Raw genomic sequence first — 12,248 nt, 5'->3', positions numbered from 1 at the left:
TCCGTCGTTTTTTTCTTGTCTGCCCAATAACTTAAGATTCCTTTGACCCACAGTCTTCATATTTGGCATGCAGGTTAGTCATGATAAGTAGATGACCCCTATTGATTTTGAGGTCACCAGGTCAAAGGTCAAGGTCACAGGGGCATTGACTTCAAAATGCTTGTCCACCCAATAACTTAAGATTCCTTTGACCCACAGTCTTCATATTTGACATGCAGGTTAGTCATGATAAGTAGATGAACCCTATTGATTTTGAGGTCAGCAGGTCACAGGGGCCTTGACTCTAAAATGCTTGTCCACCCAATAACTTAAGAATCCTTTGACCCACAGTCTTCATATTTGACATGCAGGTAAGTCATGATAAGTAGATGACCCCTATTGATTTTGAGGTCACAAAGTCCAAGTCACAGGGGCCTTGACTTCAAAAAGCATGTCCGCCCAATAACTTAAGATTTCTTTGACCCACAATCTTCACATTTTGCATGGAGGTTAGTCATGATTAGTAGATGACCCCTATTGATTTGGAGGTCGCCAGATTAAAGGTCAAGGTCACAGAGGCCTTGACTTCAAAATGCTTGTCCGCCCAATAACTAAAGATTCCTTTGACCCACAGTCTTCATATTTGACATGCAGGTTAATCATGATAAGTAGATTACCCCTATTGATTTTTAGGTCACCAGGTCCTTGACTTCAAAATGCTTGTCCACCCAATAACTTAAGATTCCTTTGACCCACAGTCTTCATATGTGACATGCAGGTAAGTCATGATGAGTAGATGACCCCTATTGATTTTGAGGTCAAAGGTCAAGGTCACGGGGGCCTGGACTTCAAAAAACTTGTCCGTCCAATAATTTAAGATTTCTTTGACCCACAATCTTTATATTTGGCATGAAGGTTAGTCATGATAAGTAGATGACCTGTATTGATTTTGAGGTCACCAGATCAAAGGTCACAGAGGCCTTGACTTCAAAATGCTTGTCCGCCCAATAACTAAAGATTCCTTTTACCCACAGTCTTCATATTTGACATGCAGGTTAGTCATGATAAGAAGATGACCCTTATTGATTTTGAGGTCACCAGGTCAAAGGTAACAGGGCCTTGACTTCAAAATGCTTGTCCACCCAATAACTTAAGATTCCTTTGACCCACAGTCTTCATATTTGGCATGCAGGTTAGTCATGATAAATAGATGACCCCTATTGATTTAGAGGTCACCAGGTCAAGGTCACTGGGGCGTTTACTTCAAAAAGTTTGTCTGCCAAATATCTTAAGATTCTTTTGACCCACAGTCTTCATATTTGGCATGTAGGTTAGTCATGATTATTAGTAGTAGATGACCTTTATTCATTTTGAGGTCACCAGGTCAAAGTCACAGGAGCCTTGACTGAAAAAATATTTTCCGCCCAATAACTTTAGAATCCTTTGACCTAGAGTCTTCATATTTGGCATGGATGTTAGTCATGATTAGTAGATGACCATATTGATTTTGAGGTCACTGGGTCTAAGGTCAAGGTCACAGGGCCTTTAGTTCAAAAAGCTTTCCGCTCAATTGCATAAGAATGCTTTGGTGAACAGTCTTCATATTAAGTATTGAGGTTGGTTATGACTATTAGATGACCCCTTTTGATTTTAAGGTGACTGTGTCAAAGGTCAAGGTCACAGGGGCTTTTATTACAATAAGCTTTCCTGCTCAAATGCTTAAAAATGCCTGTCCACAGTGTATTGAGTTTTACATTTTCACATTTGAAGCATATAATTATGTTCAATATTCATCATAAAACACCTCCAGGCAAGGCTGCAAGGGTATTGAGGTCAAAGGTAAATGTCACTTTGATCTTTGCCACTAAAAACATAACTTAACAATGCTCTCAGATTTGGCTGGGAGGAGGTTGTCCTTGAGCTCTAAATGACCACTGTTGAGTCCGACAAAGTGGTTTGCGGGGGTATTCAGGCCATGACAGTGGCAGTTCTAGTTTTGTTCTGTTAACAGTTAAATTGGACAACGCCATAGTTTAATTCCTTCCCTGAAAGTTTTCCTGCGTAAAAAAATCATACAGCCACTGTTGGACTGGGGCAACACACGACTTTTTAGTGGTGACATGGCCAAATGGTCAACGCGTCGGACTAGATATCTAAGAATTGCTGACTGCATGGGTTCAAACCCTGTCAATGGCAATGTGTTGTTTCCTTGAGCAAGAAACTTTACATTCATTGTTTCATAATGGCTGGTTCCAGGAACAGATCCGAGACTGTTCCAATAAGCTTATAGTTTCCAACACAAACTAAAATAGATTTGTACATTTATAAACTAAACTCAAGGACAAGAAGTAAGTTACTTTTTCAAAATATTATCTAGGTTCAATCTAACTTTACATCTAAAAGTGTGCATATGCTCCAAATTTCACAGCTTTACATCAAAGGGCAAGATGGTAATTTTGTCAAGTTATCTAGGTCAGTTGATATCACAATTTTACATCTTAAACCGTGCACATGGTCCAAATTTCATGGCTGTACATAAAAGAACAAGAAAATAGTTAAAGCTAAATTCAATATTTGACCTTGACTATCACTGTCATTTATAGGTTAAGGTCATATCTGAAATAACTGAACATGTCTGTTTTGTTATAAGTGATCTTTTGCCCAACCATGAAACAAATCCGTAAATAAATAGCAAAGTAATGGCCAATTGTAGCAAAAGTCTCTTATTTGATCTTTAGTGTCAAGGTTAAATGAAGATCAAGTCAATCTTCTTTGATGTCATGTCCCAAGGAATATTGTTCCAAGGAATGTAAACAATCCAAAATGAAGTTCAAAAATTAATTTGACCTTCAAGGTCATATAATGAGTCAAGGTCATATTGAGTTTGATCTCCTATTAGACATTGTCCAGAACGTTGTTGTGCTCAAGCATGAAGACAATCCATAAGCAAACAACAAAGCTGTAGCCAATTGTAGCAATTGATATTGCGATTACAAGCACATGGTACTTTCTGCCACTGTCGATCTATTTTACCTTGAAACAGGAAGTTTATATACTGTGATAAACAACAGTTATAACCAATTATAAGAAAAGTCAAGCCAAATTCAAACATTTGAATTTAAAGGTCAAGGTCATTTATGAGTTTAGTATTTTCACTGTATAATCATGTTTTCATGAACCATTTTATAAATATATTTTACATTCACATTGATAATCAGTAAAACAAGTACATTAGAATTTTCAAAATTAAATGACACATTAATTGTTAAACAAGTCATTTTATGTCTTTAAGGCGATTTATTTTAATTGCTTCTCTTTATAATTACATAATGTCAATAAATGAGAACTTTCTTTTTAAACTTTTCAAATTCCTTTGAAAAGGCTAAGCTAAATTAACAAAAACAACAATGCACAATTCTATTTTTTTATTGAACATAACAACCAAATACCACATGTATTCTGTTATCTTTTTATACAGCTGTTCATGTTCTATTCACACATTTTTCAAATATATTGTACTTCAAAATCAATATTATTTAGTTATAAAAAAGGTTAAATGTATCTATTGGATCCGATCTTTTAAAGGAATATAGTTTGGGGGATAAATATCTTCATCATCTGGAGGTATGCCTAGTTCTTCATCTGTCCATAGTGACGGCTCCATCTTTGGAAACTCGCCCTGGAAACAAAGAAGTATATTATATTATCAGAACAAGAGGGCAATGATGGCCCTTTTAGACTCATCAGATGATAAATATAGATAGACAAGATTTAATTATCAGGAAATACCTTTGAAATTGAAAAACTATGCACTTAAACTTGGCTAAGAATTGCATAAAAAAAACAATATTCAATTTAAATGTGACTGAGTATATTCTTTATAACACTTTGAAGATTTTTCCATCTTAAAGCTATATATCTGATACAAAAATTATTGTTTGAATTTTAAAAAGGAATACTGCCAAAATGCTTGTATGAAATAAATATGATAATTAATTGCCTTAAAGCGAGCGGCTCATGCACAAAATCATTGCTAAATGGATAAAATCCTACTTAAAATAGCAAAATAATATTCTGTTCCGGATTATTTTATTTTGTTTACGTACAATATTCATGTGTGTTAGATAACACAGACTTTCTATGTTAAAACTTTTTTGGGAATCAACCATTTAATAATGGAACCAATATAATTTTACTGTTGATAAATTTTATAAAAATATTTCATAAGATATAGATTTATACCCTTTAATTAAGTGTGAAGAATTTCAAATTTTATGTTTTGAGACTTTTTGACCTCAGTATAGCATTAATGATCAAGATTAAATGACACAAGTAAATACATGTTAACAATTTCTAATTGGAAGTCATTCATAATACACTTTGATGCTAAATACAATATTATACCCGATGTAAACTGCATCATCATGTATATAGCAAACTCTAATTACCCAATCAGGTTACTTGGTTTGTTTTTATATGCCCGAAAGAATTTCGGGCATATTATGTTATACCCCCTGGCGTCCGTCTGTCTGTCTGCCTATCCGTCCGTCCCTCCGTCCGTTAGCAATTTGGTTTCCGGAGCATAACTTAAGTTCCATTTGGCCCACAACATTCAAACTTCATAGGATGATTTTCCATATTGGGTAGTAGACCCCTATTGATTTTGGGGTCACAAGGTCAAAGGTCAATGTCACTATGACCTTAAAACTGAAAACAGTTTCCGGATCATAACTTAATTTTTATTTGGCCGACAGTGTTCAAACTTCATAGGATGATTGTCCATATTGGGTAGAAGACCCCTATTTATTTTGGGGTCACAAGGTCAAAGGTCAAGGTCATTATTACTTTTAAACTGAAAACAGTTTCCGGAGCATATCTTAAGTTCAATTTGGCCGACAGTGTTCAAACTTCATAAGATGATTTTCCATATTGGGTAGAAGACCCCTATTGATTTTGGGGTCACAAGGTCAAAGGTCAATGTCACTATGACCTTAAAACTGAAAACAGTTTCCGGATCATAACTTAATTTCTATTTGGCCAACAGTGTTCAAACTTCATAGGATGATTGTCCATATTGGGTAGAAGACCCCTATTGATTTTGGGGTCAAAGGTCAAAGGTCAATGTCACTATGACCTTAAAACTGAAAACAGTTTCCGGATCATAACTTAATTTTTATTTGGCCGACAGTGTTTAAACTTCATAGGATGATTGTCCATATTGGGTAGAAGACCCCTATTGATTTTGGGGTCACAAGGTCAAAGGTCAAGGTCATTATTACTTTTAAACTGAAAACAGTTTCCGGAGCATATCTTAAGTTCAATTTGGCCGACAGTGTTCAAACTTCATAGGATGATTGTCCATATTGGGTAGAAGACCCCTTTTGATTTTGGGGTCACAAGGTCAAAGTCACTATGACCTTAAAACTGAAAACAGTTTTCGGAGCATAAAATAAGTTCCATTTGGCCGACAGTGTTGAAACTTCATAGGATGATTTCCACATTGGGTAGAAGACCCCTATTGATTTTAGGGTCACAAGGTCAAAGGTCAAGGTCATTATTACTTTAAAAATGAAAACAGTTTCTGGAGCATAACTTAAGTTCCATGTGGCCGTCAGTATTCAAACTTCACAGGATGATTGTCCATATTTGGTAAAAGACCCCTATTGATTTTGGGGTCACAAGGTCAAAGGTCAAGGTCACTTTTACCTTAAAACTGAAAACAGTATCCGGAACGTAATTTTAGTTCCATTTGGCCGACAGTGTTCAAACTTCATAGGATGATTGTCCATATTGGGTAGGAGACCCCTATTGATTTGGGGTCAAAGGTCAAGGTCACTATTACTTTAAAACTGAAAACAGTTTCCAGAGAATAACTTAAGGTCTATTTGTCCCACAATATTCAAATTTCATAGGATGATTGTCCACATTAGGTAGAATACCCCTATTGATTTTGGGATCACAATGTCAAAGGTCAAGGTCACTATTACTTTAAAACTGAAAACAGTTTCCAGAACATAACTTAGTTTCTATTTGGGCCATAGTGTTGAAACTTCATAGGATGATGTCCATATTGGGTAGAACACCTCTATTGATTTTGGGGTCACACGGTCAAAGTTCAAGGTACCTTTTACCTCAAAACTAAAAACAGTTTCCAGAGCATAAGTGAAGTTCTATTTGGATTGCTATTTGAAGGAGGTAATACTTTATTTAATTTATGTAATGTCTTACAAATGCTTCATCCTTAGTAAAGAAAAAACACTTTCGGCATATAATGCTCCGCCTAGCGCTGCTCTGTTTTTAAATGTCAGCATCAGTGATTATTTTATATGATGATTTATGATAAATAAACCTTGTTTTTAAATGTTAATTAACCATATAAAGCTTCATTGTATATCCAGGGTTCGACATTAACGGGATCCCGGGATTCCGAGGATCCCAAAAAGTCGGGAGGAATCTCTGTGATTCCTTGCTGGTGATTCCGTCGGGATCCTTGAAAAATTGCTGTGTAAATTTTTTAAATTGTCTGAATTAATATCATTGAATCACAAATATTCAAGAAAAGTGTAAAAAAGACTGGCACAACTGCAAGGTTCAAGAAAGAAAAGAAAAATCCCGCTGGTAAAATCTACGCTCTTGTATCATGTACGCCAGTTTTCCTTTGTGCAGTGACTGCTATCAACTCATTTGCGATATAATATGAACAATATTTTGGCTAAAGAAACATTCTTGAATAATTTTATATCGTGCATTGACTTCATAATATTAAGTTGTGAACATTCAAAAAAGAAATGTAATTATCGTATAATTATTACACAAGCGGTGTGTACTTCAAATATGTGCTGATCGGCGTTGCCGGCGATAGCTACAAAGTAGACAAGTGTTTGTTATTGTTTGTTTTTTGTGCCAAAATTCGGTATTTGTGATCATTGTAAATTTTCGTAAAAAATAGAGAAAGAAAAAGATTACTGATGTATTTTTTTTCTCCCTGCAGTGCAGTACAGCAAAAGTATGATTAATAAACAGAATACAAATAATCCATACTTTTCAGTTTAAAATCCTTTTTGAAACTCTACAGCCTTAAATGCTAAAAAATATTGTCTAACTAAAGTCTGAAGTGTTCTAAGGTCAATCAAGGTCACGCATAATTTACCGACAGAAAAATAGAAAAATCCTTAGGTGAAACATACACCAAATGACGTATATTTCATCTGACAGTTCTTTCAGCCAATCAGTGTTTTGAACTACTGTAGTCTACATGACTGCTGTATGCGGTGAGTGCCTTTGATGTGACAGGTGTCAAAACTTTAAAAAAAATCAATACACACAGTCTGACAGAGAGGAAAAGAATCGGACATTTCAGTGTAAAAATTGAGAACAATAAATTTGGATATTACACATCCTGTCATGGACTTGGAGCAACTTTTTATTTTTAAAAATGAAATCATTTGAAGGTACCCTACTTGTAATGCAAATAAAACTTTTTTCTGAGTAAAAAAATAACAAAATATTTAATTTACAAAAATCTATGGGATATTTCCTTTTAAACAAAAAAATGTACAGTAAGCTGAAAATCACTTAATTTTTTAAAGTGATCATAATTAAACATTTCTTTTCAATGACATGATAGTAAATATTTTCAAAAAGTTATCCATACCAGAACTTACTGGAATATGGATCCTAATCATTCATTACCTGTAATTTTTTAAAGATCTACAGATCATAAGTGGGCTCTATTTCAGTGAACCCTAGGCTATCTGGGAAAATGTTTCCCCAGTTCATACTTAACTTCAAAAGTTCAAACCCTAAGTCCCGTTGCCCAGTCACTTGCATTATACCTTCATTTACAGAAACTGGTTCACCAGGGAGAAAACAGGATTTAGCAAAATTTGTATTTTCAAATCGAACTCTTGTTCAGTGAGCTTAATGTTATTCTGTTTCTGTGCATGTAAAATGTATTATGTTTTAATTTATCATAGCGGTCAAATTATATATATATACTAGTAAACACTTTGAAACACTTTTAAAACTTTAAACAGCAATATTTCCAGAGGGCTTATAAACTACATTTTCTGCATCTGAAACAAGGAAATATATATCCTGTATGTGGTCTTAAAAAAAAGAATTTGAAATCGGATTGCTGCACTCCCTTGTTATTCTTCGCCTTCATATTTTACTATTTTGATCTGAGGAATCCCTGACATTTAGGAGGAATCCCTGAATTAAATCTCAGGGATTCCTATGGGATCCCTTGTAAAAACAGTTAGTGTCGAACCCTGATATCTAATGAAATAATTTATAAAAAATGTAAATTGATGTTGTTTCTATATCTTTATGGTAAATTTTCAAAAAGAGTTGTAACATAGAATGTTTCTTTTATCTAACACATGTGAAAAATGTAAGTGTTCCAGAACAAAATATTATGCTGCTACTTTATAAGGTTTTTAACTCATCAGCTATAATTTTGTGCATGTGTTATTTACTCTAATTGAAATATACCAACATAATGCTTTCATACAGGTATTTTGGACTTGTTCTTTTTCAAAATTTAAACAAAAATTTTGTAACCAGCAGGTAGCAAATTTATAGCTTTATACATGTACACTATAAACCAGTACTATGCTATTATTCCATAATTAACTGCATCATATCAACCTTTAGAAAATAACACTGGTGGATAACAAATAGTACCGGTATATCAGATAATAATAAGATTTAATTTTCAATCTGACATTTGCTTCATCAAATGTAAGAGAAACCCCGAGAAGAATACTGGTAAAGAACATCAACCAGATTCTTAACGCCCAAATTTTCAACGTCACCATTATTGAAATAGACATTAAAATATTATCATTTACGGAAGTTGAAATAAATTTAATTAATTTATTATAGTAGAAACATGCATCTATAATTGTTGATAAGAAAGTGACTGAACAAAGAAAGAAAACTAAATTAAGCATTTTTGGGGCTGTCTGGGTTTGATGGTGCCCAACCAGTGTAGCATACTTACTCTGGAATTTAACATATTTTTGGTTTTCCCAGCTAATTTTGGAGTACAAACTTTAAGATTTCAAAAATAATTGGTACAGATTGACAAAATCATACCAGACAGTAGTGTACCCTGAAGTTTTAATGGTAAATTTGTACTGGGGAATTAGCTTGGAAAACCCAGACTTGACTAATTTCGGATAACAACTATTGTATAACTATTGATTAAATTTGTTAACTTACTAAATAATGTTGAGGATGACGGTACATGTTATACCCTATATATGTAGTGACAACGGCGGGAACTGCGGTACATAAAACCACTACCCAAGGAGGGAAATAAGTTAGTTGTTCTCTGTATGTCTGAGGTGCATCAGCATCCCATCTGAAACACAAACATTTATATGTATAAATAAATGTATTCAACACAGAGCTCCAGATAGCGTGCGTATAAGCGTAAAATACGCATAGAAAATCTAAAATACGCATCACTTTCAAAATTTGTGCGTCACAGTTACGCACAACAAAATGAAAATACGCTTGTATGTCAAAAATTAAGTGTGAAAGAATTGAAGTGTAAACATTTGATATTGAGAAAGAGGATGTTTTGAGCATAAAAAATACAATATATTTCCATTTTACTAAAAATTCTGTTGTCAAAAACGAAAGTAGCAGGAAGTACAGAAGGGAGGTAACTCCCATAGATCTACCTGTGAATTTATTGATAAAATTTGTACCAGATAATCATCGTAGTCGTTAACATAGTATAAAGATTGTTTAGGCATCTATTGACATGCTTATGACTCAATATAAACGAAAATATATTTTAATTTCCTTCACTTTTGTTTTTGCAACAAAATAACATGTTTTTCACCTGCAGTTTTGTACTCAATATTTTCATACCCAGTCTGCATTTACGGACAATTTTCTCTCAGACCAATACTTCTTTTTAGGAAAGATAAAAAAATCTTGTTTATTATTTTCTAATTCTAATTTTAACAATAATTGTTCAGACTGGAGTACATGATAAGGTACGTGCCAACAGAAATAAAGAAAGAAAAATATTGACTCTTAGAAAATAAAATAATTTCAGTGCTTCCACTAGTGGAAGCTAAGGAGTCATTTACTCCTTCATTTTGGCCTGTGACTTCCGGAAATCTAATACGTTTCGTTCATTACCTATATAATGTGACTTCCATTATCAGAAATTTTGAAGTCTTTTACTTCCAAATTTTGAAAAGGGAAGCCCTAATAATTTTGCTGTGTATCCTAAACTTGAGTTCCAGTATACTCTGAAAGTCTGACTTTACAGGGCATGTTTTGTATTGTTTCACATTGAATCAGTATTTTATTTGTAAAGGTTTTTCTAAAAAAAGAAAAATAAACAAACAAACAAACAAACAAAAACAATAAGTTTAATTTATTTATAAAAAATGCAAAATGCTTTTTTGACAGATTTTACCCCTTACGTTTTTCAGATTTTGCATTTTACCCCTCACTCAAAATTTTGAGGGGTAAAAACCCCTTGGCCAAAAAAATTATCTGGAGCTCTGTCAACAACTGTTCAACCCTTAGCTAGTCCCAGGGATTTTTTCCAGGATTTTGGGAACATAACCCATACTCATAGAATTTGGAATTTCAGCGATGTTTAGTTAAAAAATTGGGAAAAATGCATGACTGAAATTTTGCAGTGATTAAATGTATGCAAACAATCACTGTCTAGGATGGCATCTTCAAACATTTAAGCACTATCACAGTGAAGAACTCTGAAGCCCTTATTTTCAAAGAATTTAGAATTCTTTATTCAATATTTTTATTTTTGTAACATTCAATTGGGAATATTTTTCTGTGGATTGGGAAATAATATACTATTTTCAATTGGGAATATAACCCAATAACGGCTATAAAAAAAAGCCAAAAAAAATCCCTGACCTGTCCACAGGAGCCTGACATTCTATAAATAATTGAAAAATATAAGCAAAAAAATAAGAAATAATGGCTAATATAACCCTCTTTACTATAAACAAACACTTTTATAGTATAAAGGGTTATATTTGCCGTTATTTCTTTTTTTTTTTTTGCTTATAATTTTCAATTATTTTAATATAGAATGTCTACTGTAGCTCCTGTGGCTAGTCAAGTTATCAGTCAAGATTTCATTGATTTAACATGGATATTAGCATGCGAGACGACACATTATCAGCAGAGAGAATTCTCTATAACTTCTTAATATTAATATCTACTACATCCGCTGTACATAGAGAATAGTATCTTACACTTACAGCCCACATTCACTCTAATCATCTAATGTCCGAAAATTGTATTGTATCCGAATACAAATCAACCCGGACAATAAACAATTTCAAAATAATTGTTAAACACTTAACATATATGCATGGTATACTTACATTCCATTTCGTTTACTATTTTTATTAATGTTCTTTGCCCGACATAATGGACGCCCTACACACCGTGAAATCCGGAGAAAAGACATAATTTCTCCTCAATGTCGTTTCACGGTGAATATGTACAAATAGCCCAGTACAAAATAGCACATTTATTTCGTGCAGTAGCATCGTAAATTGCCTGAAGTAGAACACTAACATACAACCCCAGAATGACACAAATAGTGAGTGTGAATATTCACTTGTTTCCTTTGTTGTCCAGGGTGTATAAGGCCTATGACATGTCCTAGCAAGGCACAATCTTGAACTTGTTTTACATTTACATGCAATCTAGATCTACATGCAAAAAATAGCATGGAAAAAGACTTTCTTAATTCTACTTTTTCAGAAACCTTGAGAACAGTAAACTGTTGCAGAATTCTTTATAATTATTATATTGTGGTAGTTTAGTTCACATGGAGCAACATGTTTTTGCCAAACTTTTTTAACTTTAGACATTCTAAAACACGACCCTTTACTAATTATATAATTATAAACAGCCTATTATAAAAAATCAAAGCACAGAAGGCGCTGAATTTGTTTGGGTCTCAGAATGTTTGTTTGTTTGTTTGATTTTACGCCTTTTCCAACAGTATTTCAGTCATATAGGCGGGTAGTTTCCTAACCATCGTTCCTAGAGAGTTACACCAGTACTAGACTACCTTCCCCCGCGCTAAACTACCAATTAAAGCATCTCCCGGGGATCGAACCCACGCCAGAGAGGTAACTGGATTAGAAATCATCGACTCTAACCCCTCGACCACGAAGGCGGTTCGTCAGAAAGGTGAAGTTTGTGAGATTAACAGCATTTGCAATTAACAGCATCAGGGTCTGAAATTT

General features: G+C 33.9%; 1 protein-coding gene across 1 annotated transcript; it reads right to left on the bottom strand.

Annotated features, from left to right (window-relative positions):
* Nucleotides 1-3,389: 3,389 nt before the first annotated feature.
* Nucleotides 3,390-11,533, bottom strand: LOC132723226 (NADH dehydrogenase [ubiquinone] 1 beta subcomplex subunit 2, mitochondrial-like). The gene is made up of 3 exons (XM_060707904.1): nt 11,373-11,533; nt 9,208-9,349; nt 3,390-3,658 (listed from the first exon to the last, which is right to left on the bottom strand). The coding sequence occupies exons 1-3, from the start codon at nt 11,456-11,458 to the stop codon at nt 3,542-3,544; spliced, it is 345 nt and encodes a 114-aa protein (XP_060563887.1). The 5' UTR covers nt 11,459-11,533; the 3' UTR covers nt 3,390-3,541.
* Between the last annotated feature and the right edge of the window lie 715 nt (nt 11,534-12,248).

The sequence above is a fragment of the Ruditapes philippinarum genome, unplaced genomic scaffold (assembly GCF_026571515.1).
Source record: "Ruditapes philippinarum isolate M1 unplaced genomic scaffold, ASM2657151v2 ctg894_1_1_1_1, whole genome shotgun sequence".
NCBI classification, from domain to species: Eukaryota; Metazoa; Mollusca; class Bivalvia; order Venerida; family Veneridae; genus Ruditapes; species Ruditapes philippinarum.
Note: the sequence above shows the minus strand (reverse complement) of the source record. Positions and strands in the feature narration are given on the sequence as shown.

What these genes read in the sequence shown, in the direction of transcription:
- LOC132723226 (XM_060707904.1), bottom strand. Translation starts at nt 11,458, where the DNA reads ATGTCTTTTCTCCGGATTTCACGGTGTGTAGGGCGTCCATTATGTCGG. An exon ending in AATAGTAAACGAAATGGAAT is followed by an intron (nt 9,350 to 11,372) that starts GTAAGTATACCA and finishes TTTGTGTTTCAG; the next exon opens with ATGGGATGCTGATGCACCTC. An exon ending in GTCATCCTCAACATTATTTA is followed by an intron (nt 3,659 to 9,207) that starts GTAAGTTAACAA and finishes CTTTGTTTCCAG; the next exon opens with GGCGAGTTTCCAAAGATGGA.